The sequence below is a fragment of the Schistocerca gregaria genome, chromosome 2, assembly GCF_023897955.1.
Source record: "Schistocerca gregaria isolate iqSchGreg1 chromosome 2, iqSchGreg1.2, whole genome shotgun sequence".
NCBI classification, from domain to species: domain Eukaryota; kingdom Metazoa; phylum Arthropoda; class Insecta; order Orthoptera; family Acrididae; genus Schistocerca; species Schistocerca gregaria.
In genome coordinates, this window is record NC_064921.1 from 234,879,311 (window position 1) to 234,903,571 (window position 24,261).

At 46.6% G+C, this 24,261-nt stretch overlaps 1 protein-coding gene across 1 annotated transcript in view; it reads right to left on the minus strand.

The window, feature by feature from the left end:
• LOC126336765 (homeobox protein OTX1 A-like) overlaps positions 1-24,261 on the minus strand; it is a 384,863-nt gene that overhangs the window by 142,716 nt on the left and 217,886 nt on the right. The window contains exon 5 of the mRNA XM_050000775.1: positions 8,664-8,789. Within this exon, the coding sequence (XP_049856732.1) occupies positions 8,664-8,789 (126 nt within the window). The remainder of the gene's footprint in view (positions 1-8,663; positions 8,790-24,261) is intronic.

The following is a 24,261-nucleotide window of genomic DNA, read 5'->3' on the forward strand; positions in this document are numbered from 1 at the left end:
TTATTTAGTGATTTAAGTTGCTTCACTACACTTCTACCTATTGGGACAACGTTGTTACGGAAATTGTTGAACTTAAACTAGCAACTGATCCCATAAATAGAGAAGCAGGGTTTTGCATAAATTATTCTTAGAATCCCTTTCTGTATTTGCTCAAGTAACAGATGGACGCAGTTAATGCTACTGGCTCACCAGCTGGTGATGAATATTCGCTATCGATAACTTCTGCAGGTTTTTGCATAAATTATTCTTGCTCAAGTAACAGATGGAGGCAGTTAATGCTACTGGGTCACCAGCTGGTGATGAATATTCGCTACCGATAACTTATGTGGTTCTTGCTCGGCCAGTTCAGGTTTTGAAATTATACTACTGGAAACAGAAAGAAGAACATCTTGTCACAAGTGACTAAGGCATGCCATACTTGCATGGGACACAACGAGGGGGCACTTAATGCGATGATCAAACACGCAGCGATGCCGACTATCCAGGAACAGCGTTACCACCCGAAAATGTTGTAAGCTTCTGAGCAGATGCTCAGCTCCAGAGGCAGTAGTAGCCAGTTTCCGTCTCTGTCTGCAACATTAACAGCATGCCGCGACAACATTGGCGTGAACTGTTTCTGTAACTGTCGGAGATTGAACGAGGGTGTGTAGTGGGTCTGCGGGAAGCTTGATGGTCATACAGCAGAACTGTGTTACGCGTGGAGCTAGAGATCTCCACGGCGCAGCGATGTTTCCACCAACGGTCAGAAGAAGGCGCACATACCCTGCGTCCGGACAGAGGCAACGCACAAATGCACCCCGAGAGTGTCGCATCTTACGAAGTGCCGTACTGGACCGCACCAAGACTTCACAACAAAATAGTGACACTGTTGCTATGAGAGCATCAGCGAGGACTATTTGCAACTGTTTCTGTGCAGAAGGGCTGCCATTCTGCGTGCCTTTAGAGCGTCTTTCGCTCACGCCCAACATCTTGCAGCCCGCCTCTAGTGATGTCGCGATAGGCGCTTACGAAAGGAAGATAGAGGACTACTTATATTCAGTGATGAGTCGCCTCTGCTTTGGTGCCAATGTTGGTCGTAAGCGTATGTGGCGTCTTGCAGGTGAGAGTGTACACGATAGATGCACACAGGGCCGACACCTGGCTTCATACTCTGAGGAGCGATGTGTCATAACGGATGTTAGTCTCTGGTGATTGAAGAGGCAAAACTGAACAGTGCACGATACATCCAAAACACCATTCATCCCGCCCTGCTACCATTCCTGTGCGGTCTGCTTTTCCAACATGACAACGCACTTCCACATGTATCCTGTGACACCCGGCCTGCTCTCCAAGGCGTACGTCAACTGCCATCGCCAGCACGATCCCCAGTTCTGTCTCCCACTGGTCATTTTTGAGACAGAATGAAAGGTTGTAAGTGGGCTGCTTCTGTGTTGGCAGCGCTGTGTAGCGCTTTGTATTGGATCTCTAACTGCACTTTCTTTGTAAGAGACTCTGTGGCTGGTTGCACTCGTTGTTGGAAGTTAGTCGCCATGCAGTGATGGAAGTACTGTTGGGCAGTTGGAGGTGAACCGCCAGCAGTGATGGATGTTACATGTAAGAAGTTAGCATTGATGGGAGGTAGAGGTCTGAAGTGTTAGCGTAGGCTAACGACCTGGAAGTATCCGACTTGGAGATTGAAAATTATTCATGATTATATGTCTTGGTACTGGATGTCGATGACGATTTAGATTCGTGTCTGAACTGGATGTCACATTATTAAGGCAAACAATATATTATTTGGTTTGCAACAAAATCTTTCCTTTGCTAACCACATGCCTTTTAGTAGTTAGTGGTTTTATTGGTTAGAATCTTTTATTTAGCAGGCAGTATTGACGCTCGCTGTATTGCAGTTGTTAGCGTAATGAAGATTTTTTTGAGATAAGTGGTTAATGAAATGTATAGGTTACTGTCAGGACTGCTTCTTATTCAGAGCCATTCTTTTGTACTGATTATTTGAAGTCAGGTTGTAATTTATTTATTTATTTATTTATTTATTTATTTGAGCAGTCAGATTGCGTTGCGGCAGAATATTGTGGATTAGTGTTGACATGATAAAAAAAAAAAGTAAAGAGAAATTAGGTTCACTTGCATTCAATTTCACTCAGCAGTTTAAGTAAAATATTTTAATAAAGAAATTTCAAAGTCAACACGCGCACTATGCGAGACCGCCAAGAAATCTGGCCCACTTGAGGCGGAAACTGTATGGCAGCCATTCCGCAAGACTACATGCGTCACCTCTACGACCGTCTCTGCCTGCCTGCATTGCTGCAAAAGGAGGCTACATTTGGTACCAGCGCTGACATTTCGCACGCCCTGTCGACAGTACTCAGATGTGTATGGCTCTGTCGGTGTGATCCATCGCTTTTCTTCTTCTTCTTTTTTCTTCTTCGAGTCATGCAGCCCGCCACCAATTCCTCTCCTGTGCAAACCTCTTCATCTCAGAGTACCACTTGCGAACTACATACGCAATTAGTTGCTGGATGTATTCTAGTTTCTGTCTTCCTCTATGGTTTTCGTCCTGTACAGCTCCCTGTAGTACTACGTCAGTCATTCCCTGGTGTCTTAACAGATGCCCTATCATCCTGTACCTTCTCCTTGTCCGTGTTTTCCACATATTCCTTTCCTCTCAGATTCTGCGCAGAACTACCTCATTCCTTACGTTATCAGCCCACCCAATTTTCAACATTCATCTGTAGCACCACATCTCAAATGCTTCGACTCTCTTCTGTTCAGTTTTTAACACAGTTCATGTTTCTTTACAGCACAATGCTGTCCTCCAAACGTACATTCTCAGAAATTGCTTCCTCAAATTAAGGCCTATGTTTGATACTAGTAGACTACTCTTGATCAGGAATGACCTTTTTACCAGTGCTAGTCTGTTTTTGATGTCCTCCTTGCTTCGTCCGTCATTTGTTGTATGTGTGTGTGTGTGTGTGTGAAATCCTAGGGGATTTACTGCTAAGGTCATCAGTCTCTAAGCTTACACACTACCTAACCTAAATCATCCTAAGGACAAACACACACACCCATGTCCGAGGGAGGATTCGAAACTCCGCCGTGACCAGCCAGACAGTCCATGACTGCAGCGTCATTTGTTATTTTGCTGCCTAGGTAGCAGAATTCCTTAACTTCATCGACTTCGTGACCATCAATCCTGACGTTAAGTTTTTCGCTGTTCTCATTTCTGCTCCTTTTCATTACTTCCGTCTCACTTCGATTTACTCTCAATCCATATTCTGTATTCATTACGCTGTTCATACCATTCAGCAGATCATGTAATTCTTCTTCAGTTTCACTCGCTTTGTTCTACACATCCTCAAGTTTGTCAATAAAATTTCCCTCTGCCGTGTCGACCAAATCGCGGTGTTTTTTTTTGTTTTCATTTTTCAGTAGAGTAAAAAAAATGGCTCTGAGCACTATGGGACTCAACTGCTGTGGTCATTAGTCCCCTAGAACTTAGAACTACTTAAACCTAACCAATCTAAGGACATCACACACATCCATGCCCGAGGCAGGATTCGAACCTGCGACCGTAGCAGTCGCACGGTTCCGGACTGCGCGCCTAGAACCGCGAGACCACCGCGGCCGGCCATTAGAGGAAATGCACAGAATTCTGTCGTTGCATATGTGCCTTGAAAATGTGGGGGTGTTCATCTATCGAAACATCAGCAGTTGTCGAAAACGTCACCTGCCTGTATTCCCGTAAGTTGTCTGCGCAAGATAAAGCAAGACTACACTTCCCCCTTGATGTCCTAAGTACGTCGTTCCAGTGAGCACATTCTCCAATTCTGTCACTCACTCAAAAACCTAACAATGGGGTTGCCAGGAGACTGGCATGCCACCACTCACTAGCCACTACTGCCGACCGGGGTGGCCGAGCGGTTCTAGGCGCTACAGTCTGGAACCGAGCGACCGCTACGGTCGCAGGTTCGAATCCTGCCTCGGATACGGACGTGTGTGACATCCTTAGGTTAGTTAGGTTTAAGTAGTTCTAAGTTCTAGAGCACTGATGATCTCAGAAGTTAAGTCCCATAGTTCTCAGAGCCATTTTTGAACTAGCCACTACTGTTGATGGACTTAGGCTAAGATCAGCATGGAATGACGCATCCGTATCAGTCGTCCAAGTACTGTTCGATTCTGTGCTCAAGCGGCTTAGAACCGCTGTTGCTGCCTGAATTGGCAGCCCTGCGCACAGAATTTCACCCCCTATATAGCCCTAAATTACCTACTGATTTAATCATGTACTCTGCTACTATAACGTACATGGGTGATAAGTAACATTTCATCATGCCTGATGTTGCAATTTTAATGGCCGACAGTATAGCCGTAGAAGAAATCCCCGGAGAACTGGTGCAACTAAAATACTGAAGTTCATCCGACCGAGGAAAGAACAGTCTAGTCACTGCGTTCGGCGCTACTGAGCTTCAGTACTGCCAGCACAGAGAATAACGGCTAATCTCGTCTTTCCCGGAGAGTCCGCGGGCGAAAGTAATGGATACGTCCCGCGAGCTAATGAACGACGCGGGCGCCGCTGATATTCGAGTCCCGGCGTCGCGAGTACATAAAGCGGGCGTGAGTTACGGCGGCGGTAAATGGCGTGTAAGCAGCCACTTAGCCGAGTACGCGCTCTTGGCCGACAGGGACGCCTCCGCAGAATTAATCCGCGCGCGGCGCTGCGGTCGCTCCCGGGGTTAATCACGTGAAGTGCGAGCAGTCTGAAATATGGCGCCGCAGCAAGTTTTGCGCGAGAATTATCGTCTTCGAATCTTGGAATAATTTAGGGCGCTAATTAAAATGAATGCGCCACAGCCGCAGCTGCTAACATCTTAGCAGATGAGGACAAGGAGTTGCTGTTACACGCGGCAACAGCCGTCTCCTGCGGCCGGGGGAGATCTTAATTCTGGCGCACTAATAGTAATTAACTACGCGACGGACTGCCCCGTCTTCCACCCACGCTGGTGGGCCACAACATTAAGACCACTGCCCACCGCGACACTGAATACTGTAACTTGGCGTTACGGGCACGTGGCACGGTGATGAAAGTGCATGATTCGTTCAATAATCAATGCCCTGGTTTTATTTACTGTTCTTAATACGAGGCCCATTTTTAAACCAAGTGCCACTCTCAAATAAAAATGAAACAACTAGACTTTTCTTAGCAGTTTTACAAGCCCTTTCAATAAGCAGGTTGGCTTTATTCGGGATTTCAATACACCATATTATTCCCCACTCCTCTGGCTACAAAACTATATTTTTCAATATTGTCTCCGTTCAACGGGACAGCTTTACGCGACGTTACTGAGCGCGGAGTGCATCCTACACTGCGTCAAAGAGATGGAAGTCGAAAGATATAAGGTGGATGAGGAATGAAGTTTTGTGAGCTCTTCTCGGGCGTGCAGACTTGTGTGAGGTCTTGCATTGTCGTGGAGATGAAGAAGTTCGTTTGAATTCTTATGGCCACGAACACACTGTATTCTTTTTTTTTTTTTAATTTCCTGAGTGTAGCACAGTATACGGGTCGACAACCAGAAGTGATCGTCGCAAGGGCCAGAGGTGGACCAACGCGTTATTGATTCCCTCAGTTTGTGAAGCTTTCTCTTGAATAAATCGTCGATTTTTTCTGAAATTACGATCATTTCTTTGTCTGTGTCTCTGCATCAGTGTATGTACTTGCGTCCCATTCGGAAAATTCCTTCGTGGTACATTATTTAATTTGCGTTACTGTGTATATAAATTAGGCTTCATTGGTTGTCCTGGGAGGGAGATGGGGGAGAGTTGGGTAGGTAGGGGAGGTGGAGAAAGGAGGAGGAATTTCGTCGTCAGGAACGTAAGTTATTGGGATCTATCTACACCTTCGACATATGCATCAGGCGGCATGGGAAATCGCCCTGAAACATCTTCTACATGTTTTGTCAGTAGAACGCAGTCTTCTGTTCTTCTTCCCCGTAACATTTTCTGTGTGACAGTTTCAATTTAAGTTGTTCGTAATTGCAATCCTTAGGGTTTATTTGAACTGGCAGCGTAAATTTGTGTGTTTCATGGTCCAAGCTAAATTTAACGGATTCCTTTTGGCACTCACGTGGATAATTTCATACTTTTTATTTTTTAGTGTCAACTGCCCCTTCAGACCGTCGAAATATCTTGTGTAAATCATTTTGAAATTCGTTTTGATTTTCTGATAACTTTATTAGAAGGAACAGGACAACATCATCTGCATACTAAGAGTGCGCCTCAGATTGTCTGCTAAACCGTATATGTAGATGAGGAACAGCAGAGGGCCTTGAATACTAACTTCGGGAAGGACAGACATCATTAGAGTGTTGAAAAATATCCGCTACCAGTTCCGATAAAAGGTTATTTATTTGTCACACAACCGGTTTCGGGATTGCGCCCATCCTCAAGTGTTTATACATTCATGTACATGTTTATACTGTTGGAGATCACTGTATAAATACAAAAAAATTATTTGCTGGTGACTACACAGATACAAGTGGGACAATTGTAAGTCGTAAAGCAGCATTTGACGAAAATATATCTGTACTTACATAAAGATGAAGCACCATTATTACAGTTATGCTGTGGTGATAGTTTTGCCACTTAGTTACACACTTATTGGCATTTCCACATCCATATTTCAGTTTTACCAAGTATAACTTCATATTTCACTATTTTGATGTGCACTCGTGAAATACACTATGTTTATATAAGAGTACAAACATGTGGGCTGCGGTCAAAGAACTTAAATGTAGCATATGTAAAGATATTACTCTTACAGATACTTGTAGGTTATGGTCGAAGAACTTAGCCACAGCAAGTGCAACGGTATTGCATATATAGAAATTTAAAAAGCTGCGACGTTTCTTGATACACATTATGAAATTTTTTAGATTCACTTTTTTGTCGGAGAACTTAGATCTATATGGTGCTTCATCTCTATGTAAGTACAGATATATTTTCGTCAAATGCTGCCTTACGACTTAGAATTGTCCCACTTGTATCTGTGTAGTCACCAGCAAATAATTTTTTTTGTATTTATACACTGATCTCCAACAATATAAACATGTACATGAATGTATGAACACCTGAGGATGGGCGCAAGCTCCAAACCGGTCGTGTGACAAATAAATAACCTTTTATTGTGTCTGGTAGCGGATATTTTTCAACACCCTGTAAAGGAACAGTCACAGAATTCGACAGCGTCCACTGTGGATAAAAGTCACAGACATCATTTCTCTTTTACTCAATGACTTTCCGTCAGTTACTAGAAACTGTGACGTTTCTCACAGGAAATCACGATTGCAGTAGTACAACTGTAACGATACGCCACTGGCACGCACTTTCATTTGAATGCGAGTGTGACGAACAGTTTCAAAAACCTTCTGGAAATCTACAAATATGGAATCCGTTTGAGATCCCTTGTCGAAAGCTGTCATAACTTCGTACGAAAAAAGAGGCACTTGTGATTCAGGTTTCAGGAGAGTTGCTACCAACCTACTCCAAGCTAGAGGAAAGTACATCGTCACAAAGGAAAGGGTGTTGCACTCCAGGATGCAAGATCACCTCGCTTCTAAACTGATACTGTTATTACTCAGCTTCGCCGCGAGTCCGTAGAGGGTGGTATATGTGATGTACAGTAATACTGGTCAGCATTTCCACCCGGAATTTGCGAGTGTAAGTCGGACCTTCCCTGATCCGCCTTGGTGTCATCGGATTTACTGTTACCTGTGCACGGTGCAGCTCTCGTAAATGTCGTCCCGTGCAGATTCTTCATTGGCGCATTGGACGTCTCTGTCGGTGGAAGCTAATTATCTGAAATTGCTGTCGATCAACTTTGGGGTACCTATTTACTCGAAATTAACATTCAGAATGCCGTAATATCACTTTTATTCCTATTGGATCAATAATGAAACACTCATGTCACAAACTACTCGTAACCGAGAGCATGGCTTCCACCGAACAAGACAGGAAGAGCTCTTAACGCCGACCGCCGACTTTGGCGTGCAGTCCGTATCTCTTACTAGTTTCGTCACAGTTCGTGGATCTCCGATCAAGTTCGTACTTACTAAGATATGCATTTGTTAATGAGCGGGTGTGAATTTTAACGAGGCAAAATTGTGATAAATAGCTTTAAACATCCAGAGGCTCCTCCTAGTATTCATGTTGTCATAAATGACTAATTATTAAACATAAACAAACAAAATCGGTGACTTTGGCGCCAAGATGGCGGTACTTCCCGTCATGTATATTTCGCAGGCTGACGCTTGTTGCCACGGTCCAGCGCCGAGCCCCACCCCACTACGCGCGACACGTGGTCGCTTCGTCACCTACCCACCCAGCGCGGGAAATGCTCTCCGACTCATGGCCGGCTACGGACTACAGCACTTCCTAACTATCGTGAAAACATCAATAAGAGACAATAATTTATTAAAACTGGTAAAAATGTCTTCCTCCCGTAAGAGGCACCTCACGAGGAGCAAACAGCCAGCGGTCGCACCCTACTGTGGGCAGCACAGTTACGCCACTGGCGGCTGAGGCGGCCACAGTAGAGCGCTGTGGCTGAGGGATTGGGTTGCTTGGTGTGAAGCACGGAGAGACGAGTGGTTTCAGTCAGAGCTCGGACTGACCTTGTCGACGTCGAGGGCGTCCTTGTCGGGGTCCCTCTTGCCCCTCTCCTGCTCCTCTCGCTTGCGCTGCTCCTCCTTGAGGCGCTCCGCCTTCCTCCACTTGGCGCGCCGGTTCTGGAACCACACCTGCAAAACGTGTGCTCCGTCAGGCCAAAGTCTTTCACATTTATCTGGCAGCTAGCGCTGCAAACACACACCAAATCGCTCGTCATTCCTCCATACTATCAAGGGAACCACAGCCAACGTCTCACCAATTTCGCTCATACAATAGTCCAGTGCCTGTGTTATTCTGAATTACGATGCAAAGTGCCTTTGCACACATGCATGCAATCGCATTTCAAGTAAAATGTCTCACGTGTACAGGAATATACATAATGTATGTACCAGTACAGGTTGGCTCAAAATGGCTCTGAGCACTATGGGACTTAACATCTATGGTCATCAGTCCCCTAGAATTTAAAACTACTTAAACCTAGCTAACCTAAGGACATCACACAAAACCCAGTCATCACGAGGCAGAGAAAATCCCTGACCCCGCCGGGAATCGAACCGGGAACCCTGGCGTGGGAAGAGAGAACGCTACCGCACGAGCTGCGGACGAGTACAGGTTGTAGACATACGGTTGACGACATGTGGAAATTTGGGTCTAGTCGTGAGTCGTGCACGGATAGGCAAATGGTACGGCGGCAACTCGCGATAAGCGGGAAAGCTAGGTTCGAGTCCCGGTCCGCCACAAGTTTTCATTGTCATTGCATTCTACAGCTGATGGTTGTCCATATTCGGAATTACCAAAACATTTAATGTATTTCATAAGTGTTGTAGTCGCCACAGTGCCAGTTCCTTTGGGCATGCATGCATGTCTCAAGGTACTTTGCATAGTAATTCGGAATAACACAGGCACTGCAATATCCTATTTAAAAGCCGACACCGGGCAAACGGCTTTCAAGTTTAGTGTCTCAGCTCTACGGCAATATATACTACTCGCCATTAAAACTGCTGCACCACGAAGATAAGGAAAAAGATGCTGTGATATGCAAATGATTAGCTTTTCAGAGCATTCACACAAGGTTGACGCTGCTGCTGACACCTACACCGTACTGACACGAGGAAAGTTTCCAAACGATTTCTCATACACAAACAGCAGTTCACTGGCGTTGCCTGGTGAAACGTTGTTGTGATGCCTCGTGTAAGGAGGAGAAATGCGTACCATCACGTTTCCGTTTTGATAAAAGGTCGGATTGTAGCCTATCGCGATTGCGGTTTATCGTATCACGACATTGCTGCTCGCGTTGGTCGAGATCCAATCACTGTTAGCGGAATATGGAATCGGTGGGTTCAGGAGGGTAATACGGAACGCCGTGCTGGATCCCAATGGCCTCGTATCACTAGCAGTCGAGATGACAGGCATCTAATCCGCTTGGCTCTAACGGATCGTGCAGCCACGTCTCGCTCCCTCAGTCAATAGATGGGGGACATCTGCAAGACAACAACCATCTGCACTAACAGTTGACGTTTGCAGCAGCATGGATTATAAGCTCGGAGACCGTGGCTGCGCTTACCATTGACGCTGCATCACAGACAGGAGATGAATCCAGGTTCTGTTTACAGCATCACGATGGTCGCATCCGTGTTTGGCGACATCGCAGTGAACGCACATTGGAAGCGTGTATTCATCATCGCCATACTGGCGTATAACCCGACGTGATGGTATGGGGTGCCATTGGTTACACGTCTCGGTCACCTCTTGTTCGCATTGACGGCACTTTGAACAGGTGAACGTTTCATTTCAGATGTGTTACGACCCGTGGCTCTACCCTTCATTCGATCCCTGCAAAACCCTACATTTCAGCAGGATAATGCACGACCGCATGTTGCAGGTCCTGTACGGGCCTTTCAGGATACCGAAAATGTTCGACTGCTACCTTGGCCAACACGTTCTCCAGATCTCTCACCAACTGAAAACGTCTGGTCAATGGTGGCCGAGCAACTGGCTCGTCACAATACGCCAGTCACTACTCTTGATAAACTGTGGTATCGCGTTGAAGCTGCATGGGCAGCTGTACTTGTACACGCCATCCAATCTCTGTTTGACTCAATGCCCAGGTGTATCAAGGCCGTTATTACGGCCAGAGGTGGTTGTTCTGGGTACTGATTTCTCAGGATCTATGCACCCAAATTGTGTGAAAGTGTAATCACATGTCAGTTCTAGCATAATATATTTGTCCAATGAATACCCGTACATCATCTATATTTCTTCCTGGTGTAGCAATTTTAATGGCCAGTAGTGTAAATGATGAATGCAGGAGTACAGGTTGTGTACACATTGCATTGTATTGTATTGTATTAAACCGGGACCCTAGAAACGACGGAGAGGCTTCGTCCCGCCATAGCCCTCAGTAGTTCACAACCCCATACCAGGTCACAGCAGTCCATTCACCCTACTTGACATCCCACACCGAACCCAGGGTTATTGTGCGGTTTACAATGTAAAGTTCCTTCGGACATGCAAGCATAATCGATTTACGAGTACAGGATGTAGACACATGAAAGTTTGGGTCTGGCCGTAAGTAGTGAATCGATAGCTAAACGGTACGGGAACCGCTCGGGACAAGCGGGAAATCCGGATTCGACTCCCGGTCTGGAATCTATTTTCATTGGCGTCATTCCATCATACAGCTGATGGTAATCCACGTTGACAACCGCGAATACACCTAATAAAATTTAATAAATTTATATCAAAACTACATACTGCGACAGTACTTCGTTCCGAAAAGTCTCGCCAAAGCAGTAGCACAAACTCAAATTTACGTTACAGTAGCTTTAGACAGACTTCCTTTCAGTGTCAATGATCACCACAATACGACCACAAAAAAAAGCACGTACCCCAGTGTGTGTGTTGTTCTTAGTTTAAGTTAGTTTAAGTTAGATTAGTAGTTTGTAAGCCTAGGGACAGATGACCTGAGCAGTTTGATCCCGTACGAACTCCGTACGAACCACCGCCTCTGTCACTGTTTATTTGTATCTTGCGTAGCGGAAATCACAGATTTAACCACAGCGAGAAACTAGCCCTGGTAATGTATTCGTAAGTGCGTTGACGTGTGTGTGTGTGTGTGTGTGTGTGTGTAGAATAGGAGCCGGGTCGCTGATCTGCACAAACCGCGCGAACGCTCCACTGGGCAAGCTTTCGGTGGCGCATATCACACCCCGGGGAGCTGGGGCAGCGAGAGAAGGGCTGTGTGTGTTTGAGCGCAGTGAATGCGTTTTGTCGCGACGCGTCGCCACCCGTGTCGACTGCTCGCGAGGGAGGTAGGGATTGGGGAGGGGGGGAGGCACCCAGCCGTCTGGAGTGGCGAGACCCCCCCCCCCCCCTCCCCCCTGTTGTTGTCGGCCGTGTTTGCCTGCCCTGCTCACTGACTGGGCCCTCCACAGCCTCGCCGCACCGCAGTGCAGCTTAACTGCTGCTGCCTGCGTTCCCCTGCTGCCTGTTCTAGAGGGCCACTCCACTTCACAGCTGCGCCACCGCCACCGCACCGGTTCGGCACTCGTGCTCGTTAGCACTGTAGCTCCGTGCAGGACACTGTATCCGACCGATTTCCGGCAGACCTCTTTCTGTTGGCGGCACAGCTGGGCTTTGAAGAAGGAATTTTCTATACGGTGCGAGCCAAATAAGATACCACACTCCAAATACACTGCCTGACAAAAAAAAGTGCAGCACACAGAAGACACGGTCGGATGTCAATGTAACTTCGTACAAGTACACACAATCGGCGGGTATGTACGTTGCTGATTTGACATAGCTTTACGCTTTGACCGTCATTAGAATCTATGGTGCATTTAAGTAATAAGAAATCAGCACAAGGTAGTTAAGTTTTTAGACTGGAAACGAAGCCTGAAACTACGAAATTCTCTAGCTGCCTGGCTGGCCAGCAGCAATTCTCTGTGAAAGGTACAACAGCAGCACATCAGTGTTGTTATCCGGCGCGGTAGGGTACATGAGGTGCGTGAAATGCATCAGATCACTGAACAGCACACTGATGCCGCGTACTCGTGTGAAACAGCTTTATCAGCACTTGACATCATAGTCGGCCTCCATGTAGCCGGTGGGCTGAATAGTCCTCTATCCAGATTTTTGGAGGTATTCGATCGTGCCAATGTTGCATCGAGATTTCACTCGGCCAAATCTGACTACCACAAGGAAGCATCGCAACATTGTGCACCGAGCACCTCGAACCGCTTCACATCTGCGCCTACCATCCGAGGATAAGTCATCGACTACATGCAACATTCCCTGTCATCCTGCGACGTTGGTTGGAGACTAGCAGCAGACAGACTACGGAATTACCATTCCATGTGTACGATGCCATTAACGCGACAACACAAATAGTCCACATGACGCCATCGTCATAGGATGACACAGCGGTCGGTCGGGCCCTATTGGCCCGTCTATGACGAGAACGCGGTCACCTGTCTCACACGTGTTATGCTAAAGAGTACAGTTATTAATTAATCTACATCTGTATTTTAATGGATAATCTGCAAGTGACACGTGCCTGGCAGTGGTTTCGTCGAACCACCTTCACAATAATCCTCTTTTTGTTCCACTCTCGAAGAGCGTGCGGAAAAAAACTAGTACCTACACCTTTCCGTGCGAGCTCTGATTACCCTTATTTTATTGCCTCTATGCACTATGGGACTTAACATCTGAGGTCATCAGTACCCTAGACTTAGAACTGCTTAAACCTAACTAACCTAAGGACATCACACACATCCATGCCCGAGGCAGGATTCGAACCTGCGACCGTAGCAGCAGAGTGGTTCCGAACTGAAGCGCCTAGAACCACTCGGCCACAGCGGCCGGCGTCAAAGATTCTTTTATTTCCACCGTCAAGTGGTCGTACTTCCCTTGGAACGCAGCTAGATGTCAATATGACCTTTTGTGCTCCTTATCTTCTAAGGGATCGTTTCTTGCACTTTGTCCCCATTTTGCAAAATCGGTTTGTATATAACTGCAGGCACTCCGTTAATTACGAGGTACGTCGTATGGTACCTAGCTTGCGGGAGCTGTGTTGACAAGAAAGCGGCTGGGTAACGTAAAGTTTCGCAAGACTGGAGATAAGTATTTCCTTTACTGTTGCGAAACATGTGGGACAAATCTGAAGAGTATTGGATAAATGCTTCCCGTACACGTACACCTGCAGTGTCCCGTACCTTTTGCGGACTTAATTTGACGAGGCCTGGAGGTGGATTACCTGTGAAGGGCAAGGAGGGGAGAGTCCAGTAATGACATTGGACGGCCGCCTCGGATTTCCGCGGACGGTCGACGGCAGATTGCCGCCGGCGCTGATGACGCGAGCATCGACCGGGTGCGGCGCCGCAATCTGCGTACGTGTGTCCGGCGGCTCCTGCCCCAGTAACACCACACCGCCTCACCTCGCCTTCCGGCGGCAGCAATATTCCCAGTTTTAAGCTGCGCGCCGGAGCTCGGGGCCGGCGCAAGACGTAATGGAATAAATGTTTAATGGAGGGAAACAACATTAAACCGGACAAACTGCGTTTCCCATTTTCCTCGGGAATGCTCGGGCCAGGCTGTGCCGAAAGGGCGAGATTAGATTTTTAGCTTTTAGTGGAGGGAGGGAGGAAAGGGGACGACGGCGTAATCAGCTCAATGTTTTTGAGGAGCGAAATTCGCCGTCCCGTCTGGAATCATCCCTCTTAGGCTGAAATATGAACAAGTTGCGAGGAGCGCGCGCGTGCAATATATTTGTTTGGCTGACGGCAGTGCCCTGTGTTCCTACCCACCCCCGTCTCTCTCTCTCTCTCTCTCTCTTCCCCCCATCTCCTTCTCCTCTCCCGCTCCACACACTCCTGACACATGCACGTACGTCGTGGCCGCGCCTGCTCTCGACTCGACTCCACTGTGCGTTTTCCTCCAGCTCGGCGCGATCAATATTTGAGGCCCCTAAACGAGAAAGTCGCGGCCGATCAGCTTCCGCTACGTCTGGCTCTCCGGTCGGCAGCTGGCGGCAGCTGAGGGGGGAGGCGGAAGGCTGGTCTGCTAAATAGCTCAGGTCCGCCGCTGGCCTCTCAACACATAGGGAACTCGTACAAAACCCACGTGTAAATAATCAACTGGTACCAGTCCCACCTGAGAGCTGCGCCAGTAAGGTTGGATTTACAACACCTTTAACTTTCTCACTTCCGATTATGTAAGATATTTCGGCATACACTTGTTATGTAATAGACTGTGAAACAAAAAAGGACGGACCACGAAGGAATCATCCGAATGGAACGGAAAACGGTAGATGTGATGTAGACGTACAGCTAAACGAATGATTACAATTTCCAAAAACTGGATGATTTATTCACGAGAAAGGGCTTCAGAGGGTTGGCATTGATCGATAAAGAGTTGTTGGATGTCTTCCTGCGGGAAATAGTGCCAAATTACTTCCAACTGTCGGGTTAGATCGTCAGAATGCCTAGCTGGTGCCGGCTGGAGTGGCCGTGTGGTTCTAGGCGCTACTGTCTGGAACCAGGCGGAATTCTGCATCGGGCATGGATGTGTGTGATGTCCTTAGATTAGTGATGTTTAATTAGTTCTAAGTTCTAGGCGACTGAAGACCTCAGAAGTTAAGTGGCATAGTGCTCAGAGCCATTTGAACCTATCTGGTAGGCGAGCCATGCCAATAATGCTCCAAACGTTCTCATTCAAAAATGTTCAAATGTGTGTAAAATCTTATGAGACTTAACTGCTAAGTTCGTCAGTCCCTAAGCTTACACAATACTTAACCTAAATTATCCTAAGGACAAACACACACATCCATGCTCGAGGGAGGACTCGAACCTCCGCCGGGACCAGCTGCACAGTCCACGACTGTAGCGCCGCCGCAGACCGCCCGGCTAATCCCGAGCGGCCCAAACGCTCTGAATGGTGAGCGATCCGGCGACTTTGGTGGCCAGGGCAGATTTGGGCAATCAAGAAAACAAGCAGTACCAACTGTGTACGTGTGCGGACGGGCATTATTTTGATGAAACGCAAGCCCAGGATGGCAACAAAATGGGGTGTAGAATGTCGCCGACGTACTGCTGTGCTGTATGTGTGCCGCGATGACAACCAAAAGGCTTCTGCTATGAAATGAAATGGCTCCTCAGACCATCACTCCTGGTTGTCGGGCCGTATTGCAGGCGACAGTCAGGCTGGTATCCCACCGTTGTCCGGGGATCTCCACACACATCTTCGCCGATCATCGGGGCTAAAGTTCGTAGCGGGACTCATCACTGAAGACAGTAGTGAGATTCTAGGTCGAAGACGTGTCCGAAAAAGTGTCTCGTGCAAAGTGCAGAACGAACACCTATCTCCCTCTCCCCCACAAATTTCTCCCGAGAGCCAGATTGAAACCAATCACGGGCCGGATTCAGCTTGTGGACCACCGGTTGCCCATCCGTGGTCTAAATCTAACTGTTGTGATCGATTCCAGCCTAATTGCACTACTGGTCACTAAAATTGCTACACCACGAAGATGACGTGGTACAGACGTGAAATTTAACCAACAGAAAGAAGATGCTGTGATATGAAAACGATTAGCTTAACACAGCATTCACACTAGGTTCGCCCAAGTGGCGACACCTACAACGTGCTGACATGAGGAAAGTTTCCAACAGATTTCTCATACACAAACAGCAGTTCACCGGCGTTGCCTAGTGAAACGTCGGATTGTAGAATATCGTGATTGCGGTTTATAGTATCGCGGCATTGCTGCTCACATTGGTCGAGATCCAATGACTGTTAGCAGAAAATGGAATCGGTGTGTTCAGAGGGGGAATACGGAGCGCCGTGCTGGATCCCAACGGCCTCGTATCACCAGCAGTCGAGATGACAGGCATCTTACCCGCATGGTTGTAACGGATCGTGCAGCCATGTCTCTTTCCCTGAGTCAACACATGGGGTCCTTTGCAAGACAACAACCATCTGTACGAACAGTTCGACGACGTTTGCAGCAGCATGGACTATCAGCTCGGAGACCTTGGCTGCGGTTACCCTTGACGCTGCATCACAGACAGGAGCGCTTGGGAGGGTGTAATCAACGACGAACCTGGGTGCACGAATGGCAAAACGTCATTTTTTCGCATGAATCCAGGTTCTGTTTACAGCATCATGATGGTCGCATCCGTGTTTGGCGACATCGCGGTGAACGCACATTGGAAGCGTGTATTCGTCATCGCCATACTGGCGTATCACCCGGCGTGATGGTATGGCGTGGCATTGGTTACACGTCTTGGTCATCTATTGTTCCCATTGACGGCACTTTGAACAGTGGACGTTACATTTCAGATGTGTTACGACCCGTGGCTCTACCCTTCATTCGATCCCTGCGAAAACCTACATTTCAGCAGGATAATGCACGACCGCATGTTGCAGGTTCTGCACGGGCCTTTCTGGATACAGAAAATGTTCGACTGCTGCCCTGTACAGCACATTCTCCAGATCTCTCACCAACTGAAAACGTCTGGCCAATGGTGTCCGAGCAACTGGCTCGTCACAATACGCCAGTCACTACTCTTGATGAAATGCGGTATAGTGTTGAAGCTGCATGTGGATCTGTACCTGTGCACGTCATCCAAGCTCTGTTTGACTCAATGCCCAGGCTTATCAGGGCCGTTATTACGGCCAGAGGTGGTGGTTCTGGGTACTGATTTCTCAGGATCCATGCACCCAAATTGCGTGAGAATGTAATCACATATCAGTTCTAGTATATTATATTTGTCCATTGTATACCAGTTTATCATCTGCATTTCTTCTTGGTGTAGCAATTTTAATGGCCTGTAGTGTATGTTATCCTCGGATTGAAATGCCAAAGGCCTTGCGGCAGTGGTAATACCGGTTACCGTCATATCACCGAAGTTAACCGCTGTCGGGCTGGACTAACAATTGGATGGGTGACCATCCGGTCTGCCGAGCGCTGTCGGCAAGTGGGGCGCACCCTCTCCTACAAACTGAGGAGCTACTTGACTGAGAAGTAGCGGCTTTGGTCTCGTAAAGTGAGACAAGGCAGGGAGACCTGTGTGCAGACCACAAACCCCTCCATATCCGCATCCATTGACGCCTGTGGGCTGAGGACGACACAGCGACCGGTCGGTACCGTTGGGACTCTATGGCCTTTTCGAGAGGACTTTAAGTTTTTCGGATCGAGATCTAGAGTATAAGATTGTTGCTACCATAGCTTCAGTTGCTGTGAGCCGTTACAACAGTTTCCTTCCCTATCTTCAGCAGTGGTGACCGACTATAAAAAAACCTCCCCTCGGCCACATCGAAGCCAGCCATCGACTCTGCCTATTGAGAGCTCAGCCGCAATACAAACACAGCGGCTGGCCTCGGGCGAGCGACAGCATGCTGGTATTGTGGCCTGGTGTTTCCTCGTGGCCACCCCTGGCGCACCATCTGGCGCTGCGGTGGTGGGATTAGCCACCCTGGCGCACACCCCGATGCCGCAACCCCTACGCCCCATCAGAGGTTTTTATCTGCTCAGCACGCCGCCTCGTGTACTTAGGCGCAATACTGCCTCGCGATAATGATGGCAAATCCTAATCCGAACAGCACCTCAGGCAGTGAACGGTCCTTTTGGTATTTTCTGTTTGGCGTAAATGCACTGATATCGCACTGTTGTGCTTTCATGAGGTACTGACGCTACGACTTATATTCCATATCTGGTTGAAGAAAGAGAAACGTAGATTACGGCATTTGTAATTGTAGAAAAGCTTTTGACACTGACGACTTGAGAACGCTTATTGGAATACTGAAGTTGTAACGGATAAAAAATATCATTGACACAAGGTACAAAATGACACAGCAAGAATGGCTAGAGAAGAAATGTAAAGAATGACTATTGTAAAGACAGATACCGTCTGTAGGGCAATTAAAGAAATCACTGGAGAACGGAGCAGCAACTGTACCCATACCGTGATTTGAGGTAGCAGGTCATTCCTAAGTAAAAAGGGAGATGGAAGAAATATATGGAAAGACTATAAAAAGCAAAGAAACATGCAGATAATATTAAACAATGCGAGTAGGAAGGAGATGAAGGGAAGGTGGGAAATACGATACTGCTTGTCGTTATTGTACACTTTACCTTCAGTTGTTAATTTAATTTGTAAAATGACTCCGAGCCTTCGAAAAATAAGGTGCCACGGTCCTATACGACCCATATGCACTTTACCGCCATCTGCTAATATTCTTGTGGCAGATCGGCCCATTGCCTGTGTTTTCCGCCAAGACTTACTAAAGGCTGAGTCTGCATGCGATGTCATTTCCTCGTCGCAACCGAGAAAGCTGTTTGTTTAGTACCATTCAGCACCTGTAAGCTGTTATCGTAATACATTTACGGGATTCTGATACCACAATTTCGTGTTCTTCCGCTTATTCGCCCTATTTTCCAGGTCCAAATTAGAAAGTCCCTCAGTGCTGACCCGTAATCATCTAAGACTATTGATGAATCTTTCAACATCCGTTGCATCTGATGTTGCCAGTATATGTGCGTTACAGAACGTTGGGAGAGCGTATTGGCTTAATGGCTTAAAGTAATCCAGCCAAATGAGTACTTTTCTATTTCCTTCGTAAGAGGCATCATTAGATTTTGCACTTAACGACCTCTGATTCGTATGTATACTGTACATTTAACCTGAATGTCCGATTCATTATCGCGAAACCGCCATCGCGCAATAAATGAGAATTAGCAGCTAACAAGCGGACTCAGCATTTTTTATAAAATTTTAAATCAAATTTTTTTTAAGTATATGTAAGTGTGAGTATGTTTCCTGAATGTTTCCGTAACGTATATCTGAGGCGGGACGTGGCTACCAGCTTGTTAATTAACTAGCGGGATGTGGGAATTTAATTGTGCTCTCCCGTCTACTGTACTATATCTTAACGGGGTGAAAAAGGCGAGTGACATACTACTAGCGTGAAACAATCTTGATACTGCTCTTGGGAGCTCCACTGTCCTGTCATTTACGTTTCTGTTCTTATATTGGTCGTTGAGAAATGCGGCATCAACCACCGCGGTATAACGTGGCAGATTATTGTGTTCTTTTTATTTAAGACTTCAAAGAGAGTGCCGGCGGTAACTTGTCTGTGTTCCTGTAATTTAAGCCGGCCGCGGTGGTCTCGCGGTTCTAGGCGCGCAGTCCGGAACCGTGCGACTGCTACGGTCGGTTCGAATCCTGCCTCGGGCATGGACGTGTGTGATGTGCCTAGGTTAGTTAGGTTTAAGTAGTTCTAAGTTCTAGGGGACTGATGACCACTGCTGTTAAGTCCCATAGTGCTCAGAGGCATTTTGTGATTTAAGTCTATCTGTAAATATTTTACCCCCTGGGCGATTCTTGCCATAAACTACCTCGCGTTGAACCGCCTAAGCTGGCACTCAAGTTTCAATGTGTCGGACTCTACCTAAGGGAACGACGTGTACTTAAGGGGGGCAGACTGCGGTGACGCTCGATTTTTGAATGGATATTCATGATTTTTTTCAATAAAATAACAAAGAAATTACAAAACTTGCTGTAGTTGTTTAGTGCACATCCTTAAGATTGTATTAAGTATTTTTTAACTAAAAATCTTGCACTCAGAGAACATATCGACGAAAGGCCTTTGCGAAGTGCTAACGAGATTGCTGTGAGCTCTTAACGCCACGACTTTCGCTGTAGAACAAAATTTCAAAAACTGATTTGAAACTGATGATATTATCTAACGTAATACGTGGATTTTAACAAAATGGCGGCACTATGAGATAAAAATCAATGTTTTCGGCAAAAAAGTCATAAAAACATGCACGAAAAATCTAAGTTAAAGCAATCGCAAAAGTCCTACGTACTACAGTAGAAAAAAAAAAAACGCCGACTCACAAGTTAAAAGAAGCTGTGATATAATTCCATGCATATTTCGTGAGTTACAGCTCCCGCCAACTTCAAAAATGTTATTTTAAAAAGAAAACAGGAGTTTGAGGTTTCAACTTGTTTCTATATATTGAAATTGAACAAACCTTTAATCGGCAATGCCAACAATGTACCGTTGGTCTTTTTTCTCCGATGTCAAAACACACTCATTTTGACGAAATTATGTCGACTAACTGGCTTCCGCTTACCAATCGAAGCGTTTTTTGCACGATTCGTATTACTTTTCGAACCTTTTCTATCGACATAAATACGTTTGTTTGTCGTTTACAAACACTCAAGTATCACTTCGTATTAAAAAAAAAGAAACTAGTGAAACGACAAGTTAAGCAGACGAGAGAGATTCACGTCCTTTTAGACTGTTTATTATAAACGAATCATGTTACGAAGAGAAATGTTGTAGAGAAAAATATTTTAATTGATATTAATTCCGTCTGTGATACTGTCCGAAACTAACAGAACCCCTATTTCGTCGGTAACTATTACAGTATTGCGTCGGTTGCATTCAAGCTCTCGGATGCACCAGACCCTCCACGAAGTAAATCGTGGTTTCAACGAATTTTAACGTATATGGCACATTGTATATGAATGAATCTTAAAAAAAAAAAGACTCTCTAAGGAACATCTTAAGCCAATAAATATTAGGCTAAAAAATTTCTATCTTGATCTATCCCCTTAATTGACTACTGGAACATAGATTTCATAAATTCATTTATGCTGTTAATTTGTGAGGAAAGGTGCAAAACTGGTACAATCTCTTAAATTTTATGTAATTGTCTTGCGATGTCATAGTATATGTGGTAATATTGTGGATTTCCCTGTTTTAAAGGCTCTAGAATCTAATTGTTTTATTGTGCCTGTATTCGTTCGGTCGGCTTGTTGGGACCTGTGTCGAATGAAAAATGTTCATACCAGCTTCTGAACGAAGCTTTTCACGATCAGAGCGCGACGACCTTCGTCTGTTACTGGCCTGTCTTTTGGCGCTGCAGAGACACTGTGGGGTATGATGTAAATTTTGTTCGGGTTCGGCCGGCCGCTGTGGCCGAGTGGTTCTAGGCGCTTCAGGCTGGAACAGCGTGACCGCCTCGGTCGCAGGTTCGAATTCTGCCTCGGACATGGATGCGTGTGTTGTCCTTAGGTTAGTTAGGTTTAAGTAGTTCTAAGTTTTAGGGTGACCTCAGATGTTACGTCCCATAGTGCTCAGAGCCATCTGGACCATTTGTTCGGGTTCTATCAGTTGTTAAGTTTACTGATTCACTCGTTAGCGCCCATAAGCTATTTTGCTATTTTCTGTTGGCGCTTTTAAATAATTTTGGATGCTATATTGACTGGTTGCCTGTTTTCTACGTCGGCGCCTTTAAATTATTTTCGTGTTACTGTATGTGTTTTACTGGCGCTTTCAGACAATTTATTAATTACCCTACCTGTGCTAACTTAATAACTAAAAGCGCTCAGTTTACCAGCGTGTGCCTTATGTACATGGCTTGGATAAAATATACTTGTGAAATTTTTCTGCTGAGTGTGGATTGAGTCGATTTCCAGTGCTGGATCCCCGCATGCTTAGCATTTCAGAATCCAAATCCCTTGCATCTATATATTTTTTTTAATAGCTGCACGAGAAATTGATATAGTTACATTAGCTACCTTGTTCTCTTTGGTACTATTGTTCAGCCGTTAGTAATCGATGCAAAAACGGATGTGCTATCTTTCTTCAGGATAAGGGTCACACGAGACGACGAAGGACTGTACGAAGAATGGCCCTCTGTCTCGTCCAGTCCATTGAATCTAACAGAGCGGGAGGAATCGTGTGAGGGGACTTCAGAACGCCGCCCTTTCTTCCCACGAGGGAGACCCGGCCGAACCACCTCGGCGGACCAGCGCTGTCATTTTAAGTTCTGCTCCGGAGCTCGGACAGGCGAGCTAAATAAAGTGTATTGGACGCAAATTCGATGTCGTGCGTCAAATTGTGGGCGCTCTATTACATCTGGCGGTGCTGTCAGCCGGGCAGCCGCGAGGGGGGCGAGGGGCGGTTTTCCGCGGAGCGGGCCGGATAGAATCGCGATAATATTGACATTAGCCGTCTGACGGGCCTCTCCCCCTAGCTGCGATCTCCGGGTCTGCAGAGACCACCTCGACCCCGCCGGCCTGCGGTCTACGCTTGCGGCGCAGCGCCAGAGATGGGATGGGTTTTTAAGAAGCCGAAGCCTTCTCTCCCCCCCCCCCCCCCCCCCAAATCCACCCCCTGCTCACATACGGCGCGCCGCTAACCGGCTTAGCTAGTGGGACCGGTCGGCCGGGACCGCTGAAAATTATTGACATTATTTCAGATTAAATTGGGATTGAAAAAAAATGTAGGGGGCCAGAGGCCCTCGGGCGCACGTAGGGGGTGAGGGGTGAGGGTTGAAGATCTCCCCCGGGAGCCGCGGCAGAGCGTCGACAAACTGGAGTAGACAGCCTCCGCTGCCGCTTCTACTGCCGGCGCCTCGGCTGCCGAATCAAAACGTGCCACGCACCACGCCAGCGGAAAACTTCAACATGTCTCCGTACACCCGTACACCCACCTCCCGGCAGATCATGGAACGGCAGCTGTTACCATATCGCACCCCAGCAAGAACAGTGGCACAAAAAAAAAAAAAAAAAAAAAAAAAAAAAAAAAAAAAAAAAAATCTTTATTTCACTGAAAAACTGAAGTGCACCAACAGGCTCGAGAAAAAGACATATCTCTCTCTTACAGTTTGTCCACTTCAGGGCAGTTATGTGTAGAAGTTGTCGGCTACTTCAAGAATCGCCACGGCAAGAACAGTGTCGTTTCAGCATAGCTACTGGCAAGTGTTGAAGAAGGGTGGCACGTTCTGTGTGTGACACAGTGTTGTGTACATAGTTCCGCGTAGTCAGCGCGTACACAACTTTCCCACTAAGCGCGCCCCGCTAAGCACAACAGCGCAGGCGCAGCGCTCGTCCGTCTCCGCACTACGAGATGGCGCTGCCTTAGAGACGGACCAAATTCTGCTTCCGCCGATCCGCGTATTAATAAGTAACGCAGCCAATGAGATTGCTGCTAACGTAGAACCTTTTCTCCTCGCGGATCACACTCGCGCAGTGATACCCAAACGCTCGAGGTATTATAACAAGTGTACAGACCTCCAATAAGTCAGTCTGCATTAGTCTGTACGAGTCTGCATTAATCTGCACCTGTCTGTACCAGTCTGCATTTGTCTGCAGCAGTCTATAGTCAAGTTTCAGTCTGCATCTAATAAGATTATCATGTTCCTATACATAGCCATGAAGATAAATGAATAGACACTTTGGCAAGTATCAGAGATATGTGAGAATAAGATTAACGTACCAAGACCAAGGGAACTTCAGATTGTCCATTGTCAACAGCATCCAGAATCAAGTTACATAATATATATGATTTTTATTATTTTAATAAATGTGTGTGAAAATTAATCAAGTTCTGTTTAAAGTTGGTCACCGTCAATCTGCTACTCTAAGCGTGCAAGTGGCATTTCTATCGTCTGACCTAACGGCAGAAGATAAACACGTCACGATAAGACCACGAGACATATTCCTAACACTAGCCTACTTCGTTACAGCGACAAGTCAAATAATCTGATGGTGTGTGTACCGAAGGTCTTACAGTACGCTCACCACACAC